This window comes from Brachionichthys hirsutus, unplaced genomic scaffold (genome assembly GCF_040956055.1).
Source record: "Brachionichthys hirsutus isolate HB-005 unplaced genomic scaffold, CSIRO-AGI_Bhir_v1 contig_611, whole genome shotgun sequence".
NCBI lineage: Eukaryota > Metazoa > Chordata > Actinopteri > Lophiiformes > Brachionichthyidae > Brachionichthys > Brachionichthys hirsutus.
Genome location: NW_027180420.1, coordinates 39,714 through 54,241, shown reverse-complemented (window position 1 = coordinate 54,241; position 14,528 = coordinate 39,714). Strand labels below are relative to the sequence as shown.

At 45.2% G+C, this 14,528-nt stretch overlaps 2 protein-coding genes across 2 annotated transcripts; one reads left to right on the top strand and one right to left on the bottom strand.

Annotated features, from left to right (window-relative positions):
• On the top strand, positions 1 to 2,617 carry LOC137914801 (protein FAM98B-like). The gene is made up of 8 exons (XM_068758297.1): positions 1 to 129; positions 314 to 462; positions 595 to 723; positions 804 to 979; positions 1,089 to 1,169; positions 1,249 to 1,365; positions 1,587 to 1,754; positions 1,850 to 2,617. Exons 1-8 carry the CDS (start codon positions 89 to 91, stop codon positions 2,063 to 2,065), a joined length of 1,077 nt encoding a protein of 358 aa, XP_068614398.1. The 5' UTR covers positions 1 to 88; the 3' UTR covers positions 2,066 to 2,617.
• A 712-nt stretch (positions 2,618 to 3,329) lies between these two features.
• Positions 3,330 to 13,758, bottom strand: LOC137914796 (tyrosine-protein phosphatase non-receptor type 21-like). Its single transcript, XM_068758291.1, has 19 exons — positions 13,579 to 13,758; positions 12,445 to 12,614; positions 12,238 to 12,335; positions 11,281 to 11,348; positions 10,636 to 10,706; positions 10,437 to 10,524; positions 10,158 to 10,246; positions 9,613 to 9,700; positions 9,262 to 9,341; positions 9,049 to 9,156; positions 8,437 to 8,497; positions 8,199 to 8,280; positions 6,557 to 8,061; positions 6,152 to 6,292; positions 5,472 to 5,690; positions 5,059 to 5,187; positions 4,722 to 4,956; positions 4,461 to 4,621; positions 3,330 to 4,388 (listed from the first exon to the last, which is right to left on the bottom strand). The coding sequence occupies exons 1-19, from the start codon at positions 13,756 to 13,758 to the stop codon at positions 4,260 to 4,262; spliced, it is 3,702 nt and encodes a 1,233-aa protein (XP_068614392.1). The 3' UTR covers positions 3,330 to 4,259.
• Between the last annotated feature and the right edge of the window lie 770 nt (positions 13,759 to 14,528).

Genomic DNA, 14,528 nt, shown 5'->3' with positions numbered 1-14,528 from the left:
GGGACGAGTACCGACGAGTACCGGAATGAATGGGTACACGACCTGTAAATGCTTAACTGGACAAATACGTGGAAATCTCACCGATTAAATGATGGAGTGTGACATTTTGGACTCATTAGAGCAGCTTGGGTAAGCTAATTCACTGTTAGCATGGGGTATATGTTGAGTTAGGTTATCGGTAGTTGTGTACATGTGTCTGTGTATATATGTCTATATAAATATTTGTACAAGTAACTATACATATTTTGGTGGCTGCAATACCGTTACCGTTTTCGTGTTGAATGCTAACGTAACTTTGTCGGTCGGTCCTTAGCTATGACGGCCCTCTGCTGGAGGAGAAGGCGCTGCTCACAGCTGCTGAGGGAGGCCTGTCCTCTCCCGAGTATGTAGACCTGTGCAGGTGGCTGGTGTCCCGGTTAAACCCGCTGTGCGGTCTGGAAGAGAGCATCACTTCAGGGCCAGGTGAGCAACATCCATTAGGCGAATGCGGATCAAAATCCAGCCAACCAGCAAAATTCCTCTGACCGGTTCAAATGCTACGTGTTTACAGTGCGTCTGAGATCACATCCTGTTTTGCCTCTCCCCTCCCGCTAGGCGACATGGACGGCCTTCGGGTGGAGATGAGTGGTTTGCTGAAGGAGTTGCACTGTCCTCATGAAGAAGCTGTTTCCAGGATTCTAAAGGGCGGCATGTTAAAGTCCAAAGACTGCCTCAAGTTCGCCCGTATGTTGTTGACGTTCTTCTTATTCCTGCCCTTGCGCTACGAACTAGGCAAATAACGTCATTTTGTGTCTCTGATCAAGTGTTTTTAAGCTCCGAGCTCCAGGCGGCTCAGATTCTGAGGAGCATGCGACTCTCTGATAAATCCCAAAATGAGAATGCGGTGTTTCGGGACCTCCGGTCGATCTGTGAAACACTGAGCTTACCGGAGCCCGGGGGACAGGAGGCTGCAGGGGTTTTCTTTCAAGTCCAAGAAAAGGTGAGACAATGAAATTCACTTTATTGTATTAATGAAGGAACAATTGCCGGTAGCTCTCATTTCCTTTTGTTTGTATTGTCCTGATGCATGAAAATGTCTGTGACTGCAGGTCGAAAAGATAGTCGAATGTCTTCCAAATGGTTCCGCTGGAAACCCGGTGCTAAATAAATCTCTTTCCAGTGAACAATGGGTAAGTAGCGTCAAAATAAATCGCTCTGCATGAAATGACCGGGAATATATCATTTATTTATTTTTTCCCCCCCCCGTAGAGGAAGTTGCACGGCATAAACAATGATCTGTCTTCAGAGTACGAGTGTCGTCGCAGGATGTTGATCAAACGGCTGGACGTCACAGTCCAGTCGTTCGGTTGGTCGGACCGGGCCAAGGCAGGTTCCTGTTACGACTCATCAAACCGCATTTTGATAAACTCCTCTCACGGTTTCAATATCGTTCACTCTGCATAAATAATTTGATTATTAACCCTGTAAAAAAAAATACTTTTACAAGAGTATTATATGATGTGAATATACGGACACTAACTCTCAATCATGTTGTCATTAGAGGCTGATTTTATTATTTCTGTGCCCGTGGGGGGTTTTTTTTTTAGGAGAAGGTGGACAGCATGGCGATGGCCTATCAGCCTCGGAGACACTCTCTCAGGCCGCAGTCCACAGTGGACATGGCTGAGCTGCTGGCTGCCAGAGAAGACCTCTGCAACGTGGTGAAGACCAGCAGCGGCTCCATGAGGGAGAAGACTGTTTGTGCTGTCAACAAGGTACACAAGAACCCCCCCCCCCCCCTCCCTTTGCATATGAACACCTTTTAGTCTGGTTTTCTCTATTGATGCAACCATGCCTCATCTGCCCACAGATCCTGATGGGGAGGGTCCCAGACAGAGGAGGACGTCCTTCAGAGATCCACCCTCCACCCCCAGAGATGCCTCCCTGGCAAAAAAGACAAGATGGTAGCGGCTGGAAAGGGAGGGGTGGCAATTGGGGGAGAGGAGGAGGGAGTTGGAGGGGAGGTGGGCGGAACCAAGGCAGACATGGCAGATACGGCGGAAAGAGAGGGCGTTATCAGTATTGATATGTACTGATCTGTTTTTAATTGATCCGTATGAAGTTTTTTCACATGAACAGTTTTAGCGATGAACCATTTAAATATTTAAATTTAAATATTGATGATGCTCTCATTTTTACTTGGTTTGATTATACTGTATTGTCTTTTTGTAAGTGAAAAACACCGTTATTGCTGCACCAACATCACAATGGTTGAACGGAAAGAAATGCTTGAGCATAATGGTACGAAGGAGGTTTGGGTGGTACTTTTTTAAATATATATTGTACTTGAAAGTGTCAGTATTTGTACTGTGATTGAGTTGATGATGGAACTGGTTCTCCAGGAAGGCACTGCAGATTGGAAATGATGTGAGGCCACAACTGGAATACTGAGGATCATCTGAGAGAACTAAATGTACTATTAAAATCGTATGACGGAGCTATGAAGTAGTTCCTAGTAGCTGAATGTTTAACAGAAGGGTGACAATGACATAATTTACTCAACGCTTTACATTTAAACTTTAGAATTTGACTGAAATACAGAAGCTTTTCGTGTGCCATCCTTCACGGAACCAGTTTGGCTCTCACCTAATTTCTTTGATGATTCTGTACCGGCTGTATCTGTGTTCACTTTTCAGTCGATGTAGTTTTAAAATGCTTAAAGAATACTGCGAACATTATTTCCATATGACTCAAAGAAATGGTGCAGCCAGAAGGGTTACAAAGTCAAGCCACAAGGGGGCACGACTGAAAAAGAAGCTGCTTATTTCCTGCAAATATTTATTCCTTAAATATGTTCTACACAGTTCCTTCCAATAATATACCAATTTCATTGAATCAATACAATAACCAATATCTCTAAAGCTTAATTTTACATTGTGTACATTATGGACAAAAGCACCAGCAACAAAATCAGGGTAAGAAATGGCTTCACTTGAATCAGTGACTTCAAATCGACAACATAGGATAAATATTTTTAAATCTTAAAAGGATACTTCGTGTAAACTTTGCATTGCCTGCAAGTCATGTGTCAGAGGTGATCTTCATAGCTGTGATTTGAAAGGCGTCCCTAGGTGTGACAGGAAGTGACTCGATCCGTATGCCGGTCAGGTGCTTATCCTTCATCCGGAAGATTTCTCGCAGCAGTGAGAACAAGCCCAGCAGGCATAATACTGATACCAGCGATCACGTGTCCCTCGGTCTTCCTGCTTCACGCTATAACAAAGCCACACACCTCTACAGGAATCGAAGCGCAAAGCAAGAATGATTTGATTTTTATTTTTTTTATTCCGATTGGCATTCACTGAAGAAATCACTGCAATCAATCAAAGCGATAAATGACAGAGTAAACTCTCCATTTAATCCAAAAATATTGCAGCCCTTTCAACTTCAGAAAGCAGATATTTAGGCACTTTGTCTTTACAAAAGCATTTTTATATACTGACTGTTAAAAAAAAATACAATGCAGCACTCATGAGAGCAAACAGGTGAAAACAGAATTACCAAAATATTCCAGTTGTATTCTTCCACTCATTCTTTGACTTCACTTCATACTTCTAGAAACTGCAACACGTCACTACGTCCAATAAATCCAGTGTCTTTAAAAAAAAACGACAGTCCATCACCTCCCACGCCTGAAAGGACAATCCACTCCGTGCAATGAGAGGATGTGATCGTGTGTTTTCAGCCGCTGCTACCCCGAGCAGCACAGCTGGATGGCGGCGTACAAGCGACCGACTGCTCTCTGTCAAGTTAAATAAAGAGGCGCCCCCCCCCCCCCCCTCTGAATGGCTGAGGTCACGTGATTGAGTTCAAACTGGAGACCAAACTTGCATTCTCAGATTTATCCAGAAAAATTCCTTCGTTAATAGAATCAAGTCAACACATTTAAAAAGTGACCGTAGTCAATTGAAATTACAACAGTTTTAATAACAAAAAAACTTAATCTGCATCTTAATTTATACTGTACAATTTTCAGTAAAAGTGCTAGACTTCATTGAGCTATAATGTACGTAAAAAAAATAATATATATATTTCATTAATACTGTTTCGAGGCAGGTCACAAGTCTTTGTGTTCATCATGTTGCGTCACACATCCTTCCTTCAGCGTTACCGGAATAGATAGCATCAAATACTGGCTTCTACACCACTGCTGAATCCCAGGGCCCTTTGGCGTACGCCTGGAGGAAACTCCACGCTACAATCGTCTGTGCCGCCGGAGCTCATATGAGCCTGGAGTTGCGGAGGTACTGGATGAGAACCTTGTAGATGAAGCTGTATTGAGCAAATGTCTGAACCATCATCATCCTCTGAGAACGGATCATCAACAGGGCCTTTGGTATATCCAACATCTGAAACAGAGAGAGGCGGAAACTAAGGAAACGGAGACATCGATCCCGCTTCGGTGATTGCGAGGAACCGACCTCGTTGTGCTCGATGCAGGCTATCAGGAACTCAGACAGCATAACCACCCCAGTCCGTCCCACCCCAGCGCTGCAGTGGACCAGCACAGACTGGTTGGTGTTCTTTGGGTCGCTGATGCTGTTGGTGTGTCTCCTCACTGATTGGATCTCCTCCAGATAGGCTGGAAAAATTATAATTATTTGTTCATGGAACGCCAAACGCCATAAATAATTTTCATCCAAGCCTCATTACTATAAAATGAAGAAAACCGATCCACTCACTGAGGAAGCCTTTGAAGTCGTCGGGACAGCCGTGGTCGGGCCAGTCTGTGTACTGGAGATGCCAGATAGTCCTCTCTTGGCCCGACAGCAGGTGTTTGATCTTTAACCCCGTGGTGGCGTAGCAGCCGGACTCCGTTCGGAACCGCGTCGTGATCTTGAAGCGACCGTACGTGACGGTGTTGTGTCGCGAGCCGAGTCGAGGCCAGTAACGGAAGCTCTTTTCTCGGCCATGCTCCTGAAGGAAGCAGCGACGGACGAGAGCTCAGTTCAGGCAGCATTGAGGAATAAGATTTTTTTTTTTTTTTAAGTAGGAGCTTTTAATATAAAATCAACAAACCTCTTCTGCTGTCACCATGGCGACGATGGAGATGCCCTGTTCCCACACCATCTGCCAGAAGTCCTGACACGTGTTGGTCAGGGGACCCTGTGTAGCGACGTAGCTCCACTCGTGTCCACCTGCAGTTAACTGATGAGACAGGAAACAAGTGAAGAGTCACAGAATCTCGCCTGCAATTCCTGTAAAAGACGAGTGCTGGACGAGAGGGAAGTGGAAATGATTCTGTGGGAGTAATGATATTAGACAGAGGAGTAGGAGGAACATGCCTGATAGAATCCGCAGAGGCATTTGGCTTCTACTTATCAGCGTTGGCCAAAAGGACGATTTACTGTGTAGATTTCAATCTTTTGCCAATGGATTGGTTTTCCAGTCATTTCCAATTCCTCCTTGAGATAAACCACTCCACAACTCACTCTGATATGCGATGCATTGATGTATCCCGTGTTGTTCTCTTTAGTGGGCACCAGCTCCACGCGGGTGTTATCATACGGCAGGACGTCCTGGAAGCGGTTCTTGTCTCCGCTCTCGGGCATTTGCGCGACGGTACATTCCGCTGCCGGATGGCGCCTCGGGACGCTCTCGTACTCTTTTAAAAGCTCTCCTCGCTCAACGTGCTGCTCCAGCAACTTGCACTGAAAAAGACAGCGTTATTAGCACAGCCAATCAGTTACATTTAATAAATAAATGACGTGGTGAAAGGTACGCCGTCGTTCTTGGCTGAGTTCACGGTGTTGCTTTGCAAGAAATGAAAGTGTTTTGATTATTAACAGATGAAAATCAGACTTTAAATCAAATGTGCTGAAGCAGATAAAACATACATTATGGCACATAATCAGCAGCTCATTTAATTTAAGCTTTACTTTCTGCTACTGCTGTTTTAGATATTATTGCTGCCTTCTAGGACGTAGTAATAATAACTAAAATCACTTTAAACATCTTTATTGAAACATTACAGTGAGATGCAAATAAATGTTAGCAATTCGTATTTAAGATATCCAGGAATCAACAGCTAATCTGATCTTTACAACTCACATCGTTTACATTCATTGCTGGAACGACATCTAAACAAATGAGAAACTCCACCGTGCCCTACCCGCTCGTCATTCGAAGCTCTCTCAGGCTCGTTCTTGACGTCGTCGTGCAATAGCTGCCTGGACGCCGACAGGCCGTTGAGATGAGCCACCTTCAGAGGACCCATCTTCTTCACCTCTGATCTGGCTCCTTTCTTCATACCCTGGTATGATAGAGAAGAGAACAGCGAATAAGTCGGGATGACTGCGAAGGAGTTTCACAGAAAGGGTGTAGGAATGCTGGAGGGGACGGATTGCGCAGCCTCCGTGGCTGCTTCTGGGAGAATGCTACCCGTCCAGTTTTACAAGGTAGTCCGACGACATTCTTTTTGTGTGCGCCAAGATGAGATTGTACGTGTCATTTGTAGCCGGTCACAGAAACTAGCAGTATATGTCCTGACACTGGGTGGACTGGGGACATGACTCACCGGAGGAGGCAAGCCCTCGATCATTTTCTTCCCAGGAGGCAAATCGGAAACGGGTCTCTTCTTGAAGTCTTTCTTGGCCTTCTGCTTGGCCTGGCCGCTCACGTCGCCCTCGGAGACCGAGGGCATAATCCTGGGCTGCCGTAAATCGTGCATTCGGTATCGAGGCTCGTCCTCCTGGATCAGGGGGTGAACCTTGTAAGTTATGGAGGGGTCCAGGGAGGAACCTATGGGGTACGCCGGAGGCAGCTCGATGGGAGTCTGCTGTTGATGCGTCAGAGATGACAGCGATGTCAGACTGTGGTGGGGGTGTGAGGGTTGGTCGTGAGCAATAGCTGCAAACGCATCCTGAGAAAGGGGGGTGCGACGTCCGCCGTCATCCTCAAACTCCTCTTCTTCGCCGCTACTGTGAACCAGCATGGTGGCATCTGAAAGGGACTTTTTGTGTCCGTAGTGTACGCCCTCCTTAATGTCCGTCTTTGTGCACTCCAGAAACACGTTGAGCTCAGAGTCCTGAGAGGGGCCCCCGCGCAGGACAGGAGGGGGCGTGGCCGTTTCAGCTGCCGAAGAAGACACGGCCCGCTCTCTGACCCTCATCCCTTCAAGACCTTGGGTTAATCCGGCTATCTCAATGGAGTTCCGCTTCTGGGCACTGTAGGGACGCCTCTGCGGGGGTCCACTGAAAAGGGGCTCGGACACCTCCTGCAAAGAGTGGGCAACGGGCAAGCTGTCCTCCTGGAAGGTCTGTACCGAGTGGTGCACACGCCTCGTGATGATCAGGTCTGGGTTGCTGCTGCTGACGTACAGGTGCCGTGACAGATCAGGCGTGCTGTTGGCAGGGCGTGGATGGGCGTACGGGTAGGGGGGGGGTGGGCGGTAGACCTGTGTTCTCATGATATTAGGGGCTGGGTACTCCTGTGCCTGCTGGAGCTGGACATTTGTGAGCTCGGGGACACTCACTGCCCCCACCACAGGCCTCCTCTCCGTGGGGTAGGGGTATGGAGAGGGGCTATGAAAGCTGGAACCCAGCTGGAAGGGATAATGGTGGTGTTGAGCCGCCCCGCCATGCTCCCCTCTGATTTCCGGTTGGCTATAAACTAGAGGATCAGGTCTGCTGTAGACGTAAGAGTTTCCGATGTTCAGGTTTCGCATGGAGTGGCTCTGCCTGTGCTCTTGAGACGAAACCATTCCTCCTCCCGCTCCTCGAGTCTTCTGGCGCATCACTGTCTCATAATCAGGGGTGGAGCGGTAGGAAGGCGGGATGAGAGCACTGTGGCGGTTTGAGGGGACGTAGTCCGGCCTGGCGACGTCGCTGGTGATGGAGGGATTGGAGGACATTGGCGAAGGTTGCAGGTAGTGCTGGGGATTGGTCAGGGAGCTGGTGCTGTGGGCGCTGTACACGCTGCCGTTACGTAACCGCCCCCCGCTGCCGTACTCCAGAGGAGAGCGGTCCAGACTGGTCTGAGAGTGGTAGTAATAACCATTCTGACTGTTCATGTACAGGTTGTCTGTCAGAGGGGAACACAACGTGACGTTTAAACAGATGCAACAAATATTAGCACAATTTAACAACTTCAAATGCCATTTAGAGCTTGTATTTTCAGGTTCCGAGTTGCATGCTGTTTTCCGTATGGTAGTTAGTTACCTTGTGAGGACGTGTAAGGCTCCGTGAAATGGCCGTTGTAGTGCATTTGCGGAGGCGGCATCATGTAGGCCTGAGGCTTTGGCTGGAAATAAACAAGACGGGGATTATGTTGAAGCTCCTGAGATCTGACAAGTGTCCAATATCAAATATTAAATGCATCAGTGTGGCCACGTGCCTAATTATAATGATTTAAATATTAATCATGTGCTGCCAGAAAAGCAGTGAGAGCAGACATTACCAGAGATATCCTGGTAGAGGATCTCCGTCTGACTGGGTTGACAACAGTGGGCGGGGTTTGGCTGTTGGGGAAGAAAGACATCAGTTAAAAAGTAACAATGCAAAAATAGTCATCATGTGAAGTCCATCAAAGACGCTGTTCAACTCTTCTCCCGTTCATTGGTTTATTTAAATACAGCACAAACATATCCAAAGAACATTTAGAGTCCAATAAATTAGAATGATTGTTCCTGATATCCAGCCCTACTGGCAGGAAGACGTCGAAGACGAGTAACGACAGATGAGCGCCCAGGAGAAGATGAAGACGGAGCCCCCCCCCCTTGTATTGGTATAATGCAGCTCAGTTCTTCTGTCCATTTCCAATAAACAGCAATAATCATACTAAAGAGAAGTTTCAAATCATTCTCAAAGCAGTTCTTGTTTGATGTTTTAGTCAATTTTCCTGAAAAAAATATTGAGGGACTTTTAGGTAAGCAACAAATAAACCAAGTTTAGATGTTTGTTTAAATCAGAGGCTCTTTTCAGACACGGAGCTCGACTGCTGCGCCATTATTGCACAAGGCGATTGGGAGGAACTGGAACACTGAAGGTGGTGGCTGACAGTGTTGCTCACCCCTTATTAGAAGGGAAAGAGAGACGAGAGAGCATTGGAAAGCGAGGAAAGGACAGAGTGAGAAGTGACTTCTGGGAACCCTCAGAAGGCGGGGGGTCACACTCCTCTCTGAAGAGAGAAGAGGAGGGTAGAAGTGAGGCTATTACACCAGAGAGATGAGACACATGTGTGTGAAGGGAAGGAGGCCCGACATGTTCAAAAGGAAAAACTCACAGGCTGTTCCTGTTAATCTTATAAAACTTGAGTCTTGCCAGATACATCCGGCACACATATTTGGAAGTTTCCATGTCGTCCTGTGACAAAAAAAAAAAAAGAGAGAGGTGTTATCTGCTCAATTATTTGAAGAATTCATCTCGTAAGGCTCTTAAATTCTTCTATGTTTCAGCTGCTGACACTTAAATGACATACCAGGACGGCCCGAGTGAACGTTTTAACCCCCACACAAACACAACTGCGTTGTTTAGCTTCATGACCAAATTCACATTTTTTTGAAACCCAATAAGAGGCTGGCATGTCGCAGGGTGTGTGCAGAGAAGAGACGGTGTAATGGCAGCAGAGACTTACAGTCTGGAACTGAACACTCTCCTCTCTGTTTGCCAGCTCCAGAGCAAAGAAGGATCTGTTGTGACTCATGTTGTTAATTTCATTCCACCTACACAGCCAATTTAAGGAAAGCAGCGAAGAGAGAAGGGGGGGGGGGGGAAACCAAATGATGTCACAGCGGTCATAAAGAAACTGTGGCGCTGCTGAAACAGCGCATAAAATATATATATATACATCTCATAGGAGTGAATCACAGACAAATCTAGTAAAAATAATATCTAGAGATACAGGGCTCAGCTGAGGGCAAGAATGTTCACTTGCTCCCTTATCACCCTGACAGATAATGGTCTAACAATCTTCATCAGATATCACAGTCTGCCTCGCTCATTTCCTCTTGGATCATATTCACATCTACACAACATTAAGGGAGTCTTCGCAATCTATAATGGCAGAGTCCTCAAATCACCCAAGTCACAATCTGCTATGCAAAGCCTTAATTCATGGCTTCCCATTGAGGAGCAGGCGATCATATTTCAGGACATTTCGCTACGTATTTCTGGACTCACCTAAATAAAAGAAGTGGCCTGCCATTTTTATGCTTGGCAAAGATGCCGTCCAGACAGGAGCCCAGTGTCACGTCTGCGCCCGTGCTGTCCTGTTAGGATAAAGCCAGTCAGTATTTTAGGTTGAACAACACAGATCATTTCTAGGGAGTTGTTTTCAATCAAGCTGTCCAGACATGGCAATCGTATAAAGCTTATGAGTTCAGATTCCAGCGAGTCAACATCAGAATAATTCTACGACTGGGATATTACGAGATCAAAGGCTGGACTTCTCAAACTTACCTTGGCTTGATAGCTTTCCTGCCCATAACCTTCCATTTTCTCCACCTCCTGCATGTATAACATCTCTGCCTCCGGAGCCGACAGCCCCCTAGAAAAGGAAAAAGGGCCACAAGAAAATGAAGAAACAGCAGTTAAACAGAAAATGGAGAGAAATATATACAGGCAAAGATATACATCAATGAATGGGATAAGACCTCACCTGAAGGACTGGTAATGAAAAGCCACTTTCTGTGTGGCTTCTTCAAGCACTCGCTCATCTTGAATCCAGTCCTGCAAAAACACATCCCGTATGAATATACTGCTGGTATCAAACACAAAAACATTTTATTTTATTTTCAAATGTTGACTCAGAAAGACAAGCATGGAACAAACCTGCCCACAAGCGGCTTTCGTTAAAGAAAGACATAAAGAACTGACTGAGGTTGTTCACGGTAACTGCAATTGTTCCATATCTGACAAAATTAAATAGATCAAGTGCTAAAAATGACCAAAATAAAGTACCCTCGTTACCACAAGACAGATGTGTAAGTAAAAGGTTTATGAAAAAATATAAAACACTTTTTGACTTAGATACTGGTAGTCATCAACTGAATTAAATCCCATTCAAAATGAGTCTTTGTAACCATGGAAACAACAACAAAGGAAAAAACAAATTACAAGAGTTCCTAAATAGGAAAAGCATCACTTCAGAGCTTTGCGGTTTTGTACAGAGGGTTTCTAGAAATACAGTTTTGAGTTGCGCGACAGAAACCAAACTTAGACTGCAGGAATGACTGAATCAATCCGATCAATCAATCCCACCCTATCCCCCTTTTGCTCCCGACAGATGATAATAAACACTTACAATGGGGAACAGGGCGAACTTCTGGAGGAACTCCTGGGAATCAAACCGATTGAAGTCTCCAAAGTCAGCTGTGGACAGAAAACAGACACACTCAGGCCCAACATTTTTGTGCACAATTTAGCAGATTAAATCTTAATCGAGGAAATGAGATGCCACTTTTAATCAGGAGGTAACATTTACGTATTCCAGACTTTTATGCATCAACGAAACAGTCAGGTCACTCACTCCCACAGTATTTTGTAAGCATATGTATTTTCTGCTGGAGAACTGGACCTTAGAGCTAAAACAGGAGGATAATTTTATATGGGGGGCATTTGCTATGAGAGGGAACTGTTTCAGGATATGACAACGCAGAGATCCAAAATGGCACAAGCCGCAGCCTGCCTGCTGGCAGCATTCACAACAATGTTGGGTATCCCAGGCATCAGCGCTGCTCCAAACATGCTCCTCACTCAAAGATATTCTTACCCAGGACATAGCATGGAAACTTAACAGCGTTATTTACAGCACAAAAAACCCGGTTTGCATGACAACCTGAGCAGAGAGTCAATCTTGAGAGGGGAATTCAAGAAGTCTTTTCTTTGTGTCACTTGGACACGGCTGCAACAGTAAGTGAGATGCGGTGCCTAATATAACTTTACCAGCAGAGTTTGAGATTCTTCTGGCTGGGCAAAAGTTGGAGGACATTTTAGTGTTCACAAGTACACGCACACACAAACACACACGTACACACACGTACACACACACAAATTTAACAGTCCAAGTTTAGGTTTAATGGGGCTTGTTTAGTGCTGTGTACTCAAATGTTTCAATAATGTCAATAACGTGAGGTATTAGAAAAACACAGCATGGTGGGTAAGAATTAATTATGCAACCTGCTGTAAATATTAAAGCAAAGACACACTACACTAGCCAAGCTAGAGTAGTTGCATAACTAGTATGATAAATCCATTTTACCTTGTACTGCGAGGCTAGCTAAGCGAATAGCTTGTTCTAGCGAGCATGAGATCCTGCCCTCTAAGACGTCCTTCTTCAGCTGCAAATAATACTGATATCTGTGAAGAAAACCAAACAAAGGCAAACATTTTCAGGTTGTTTGAAATGCGATTCTTGAAAATAAAATATCACGCTAATAATAATAAAGGTTAAAAGGCAGAACATTACCTCGTTATCTCCTGTTGCAGTTGAGTTATACTCGGGATGTAAAACACGACTCCAGAGTAAACGGTGGGTTCCAGCCCGTACTTGTCCAGCTGCTTCTTCAGCGGCTTCTCCAAGTCGATCCATCTCTGCTGATTCTGCTTGTTGAAGTACCACAGGCTGAAGTACGTTATCTAACAGGCAAAAAAAAAAAAAAAAAAAAAAAAAGCAAGCACAAACATTATGCCTGAACTAGACTTTGAACATGGGACCACTTTGGACAGCCAACAAGAACTTGTCCTTGAGGACAAATACCAATATGGTCAGACATAATGACTACTATTACTGCTACAAAAACTTCTTCACCAACTCAACATGTGAGGTCTTTGATTTAAGCATAGTGCACGCAGTCCAATAGATACAATCTTATCCCTAGTTTCATGTCACTAATCTAAGTGTGAAGCTAAAATGACAGCTTTTCAGACGCATGTTATGCAAGTAGCAGGGCTTTGTGAACTTTGGCTGTTCTTTTAGTGAAAACAAAAAATAATGAATTTCCTCAGTCGATTACACTGAGAAACTGTTTATCCCTTATATCAATGGGTAAGATTGAAAAAGAAAAAAAAACCCCAGTGACACCAAAAGTAAATAATTCAGCCTTACTCAACGCGCACGAGAAAAACTCTTAGCGAGGGCGGAGGCCTACAAACGGCACCGCTTCAAACCAAACACAGATATCGTCACACAATGCACATTCTTATGACGGATCGCAACGATGTGAGGAATGGCATTCGGGCTCACACCTATTCAGGTCGTGATTGACGAGCGGCGTCCCAGCGCGACCACTGAGACCAAATGTAGACACGCAGCTCGTCGCATCGCTCAGTCCTGACTCAAGAACCAATTTTCGTGAATCAAGTTACGTGACCCTTCGTGGACGCGGAGACTGCATTTGACAAATTCCCAAGGTGTCATCAGCAGGAGAAGGGTTACGAGAGAAAATGCCATATGTGCAAACACAAACTGGTTATCTCGGTTCCGTGGGCCGGGTTGCGGATTCCGAGAGAGAATGTGACAAACATGAACAAAATGACGGAGCCTCACTAAAGTCTATAGGAGAACAATAAGCACTTGTTGTGAATGAAAACACATACATACCTCTCTCAATTCAAGTCTCTGAGCAACCGCTTCCAGACATTCCTGCCCGGTACTCTCCACCGAAAGCGTAAACTCAACAAACTCTCCATTGAGCAGCTGGATCCGAGTGACGAGGCAGCTCTTGCTTGAAACGGTGTACCGCCGAGTCCTTTTGAGTTTTAAGCCAAATGGCAAGGGCATGTTTCACACTTCTTCACGGAGGGAGGTCTTCACTTAGTTCAGAGAAATTACTTCTGTGCCCTCCAAAACTGCGTCGGCGTCGGCAGGTTCATCGTCAACCTGGAAAAATAAGACATGATGGTGCTCAAAACATCTTCAAAATACTCTTGTGCTCTTCTTCAAGCAGTCTGGAACTCAATAGCAGATCCTCGAGCAGTCAACCAAACCTCAAAGATGTAATCCTCTTAAACGAGGGAGTTTACGTCAAACTGGCAACCTAGGATTTGCATCAATGGGATTCGACTAAAGTGATATTTTCTTACATGCAATGTTTTGTTTTGACTCATTTAAGCAATGCAGACAGCAGACAACTTGATATCTGTAATTATTGTTGTCTATAATAAGCCCTAACCCAAACCCCGCACCGGTGAATAGTCTGATCCAAACACCGACAACAGCACCTAAATCCCTGCTGCGTTGCACTTTACGCATTCGTTTTAATGCTACCGACGCAGCAGAACGGAGCTAAGAGAAGTTCGTCCTAAACGTTTCCTACTTTCTGCACATAAATCAGCAACTTTTAATCAGCAGTTATGACATTCTGTCAACTTGTATCGTTTTCCAGCAACTAGACGGAACCCACGGGAAGCCGACGTGAATATTTTTGCCAAAATGTTCATGTTACCGTTAGCCGCCAGATGCGATTTAGCAGTCCAACGAGGGTCGCTCCGGGGAAATTCGGCCATTAAGGTTGATTGATTATTTAAATCCTATTATCGGAATTAAAGACA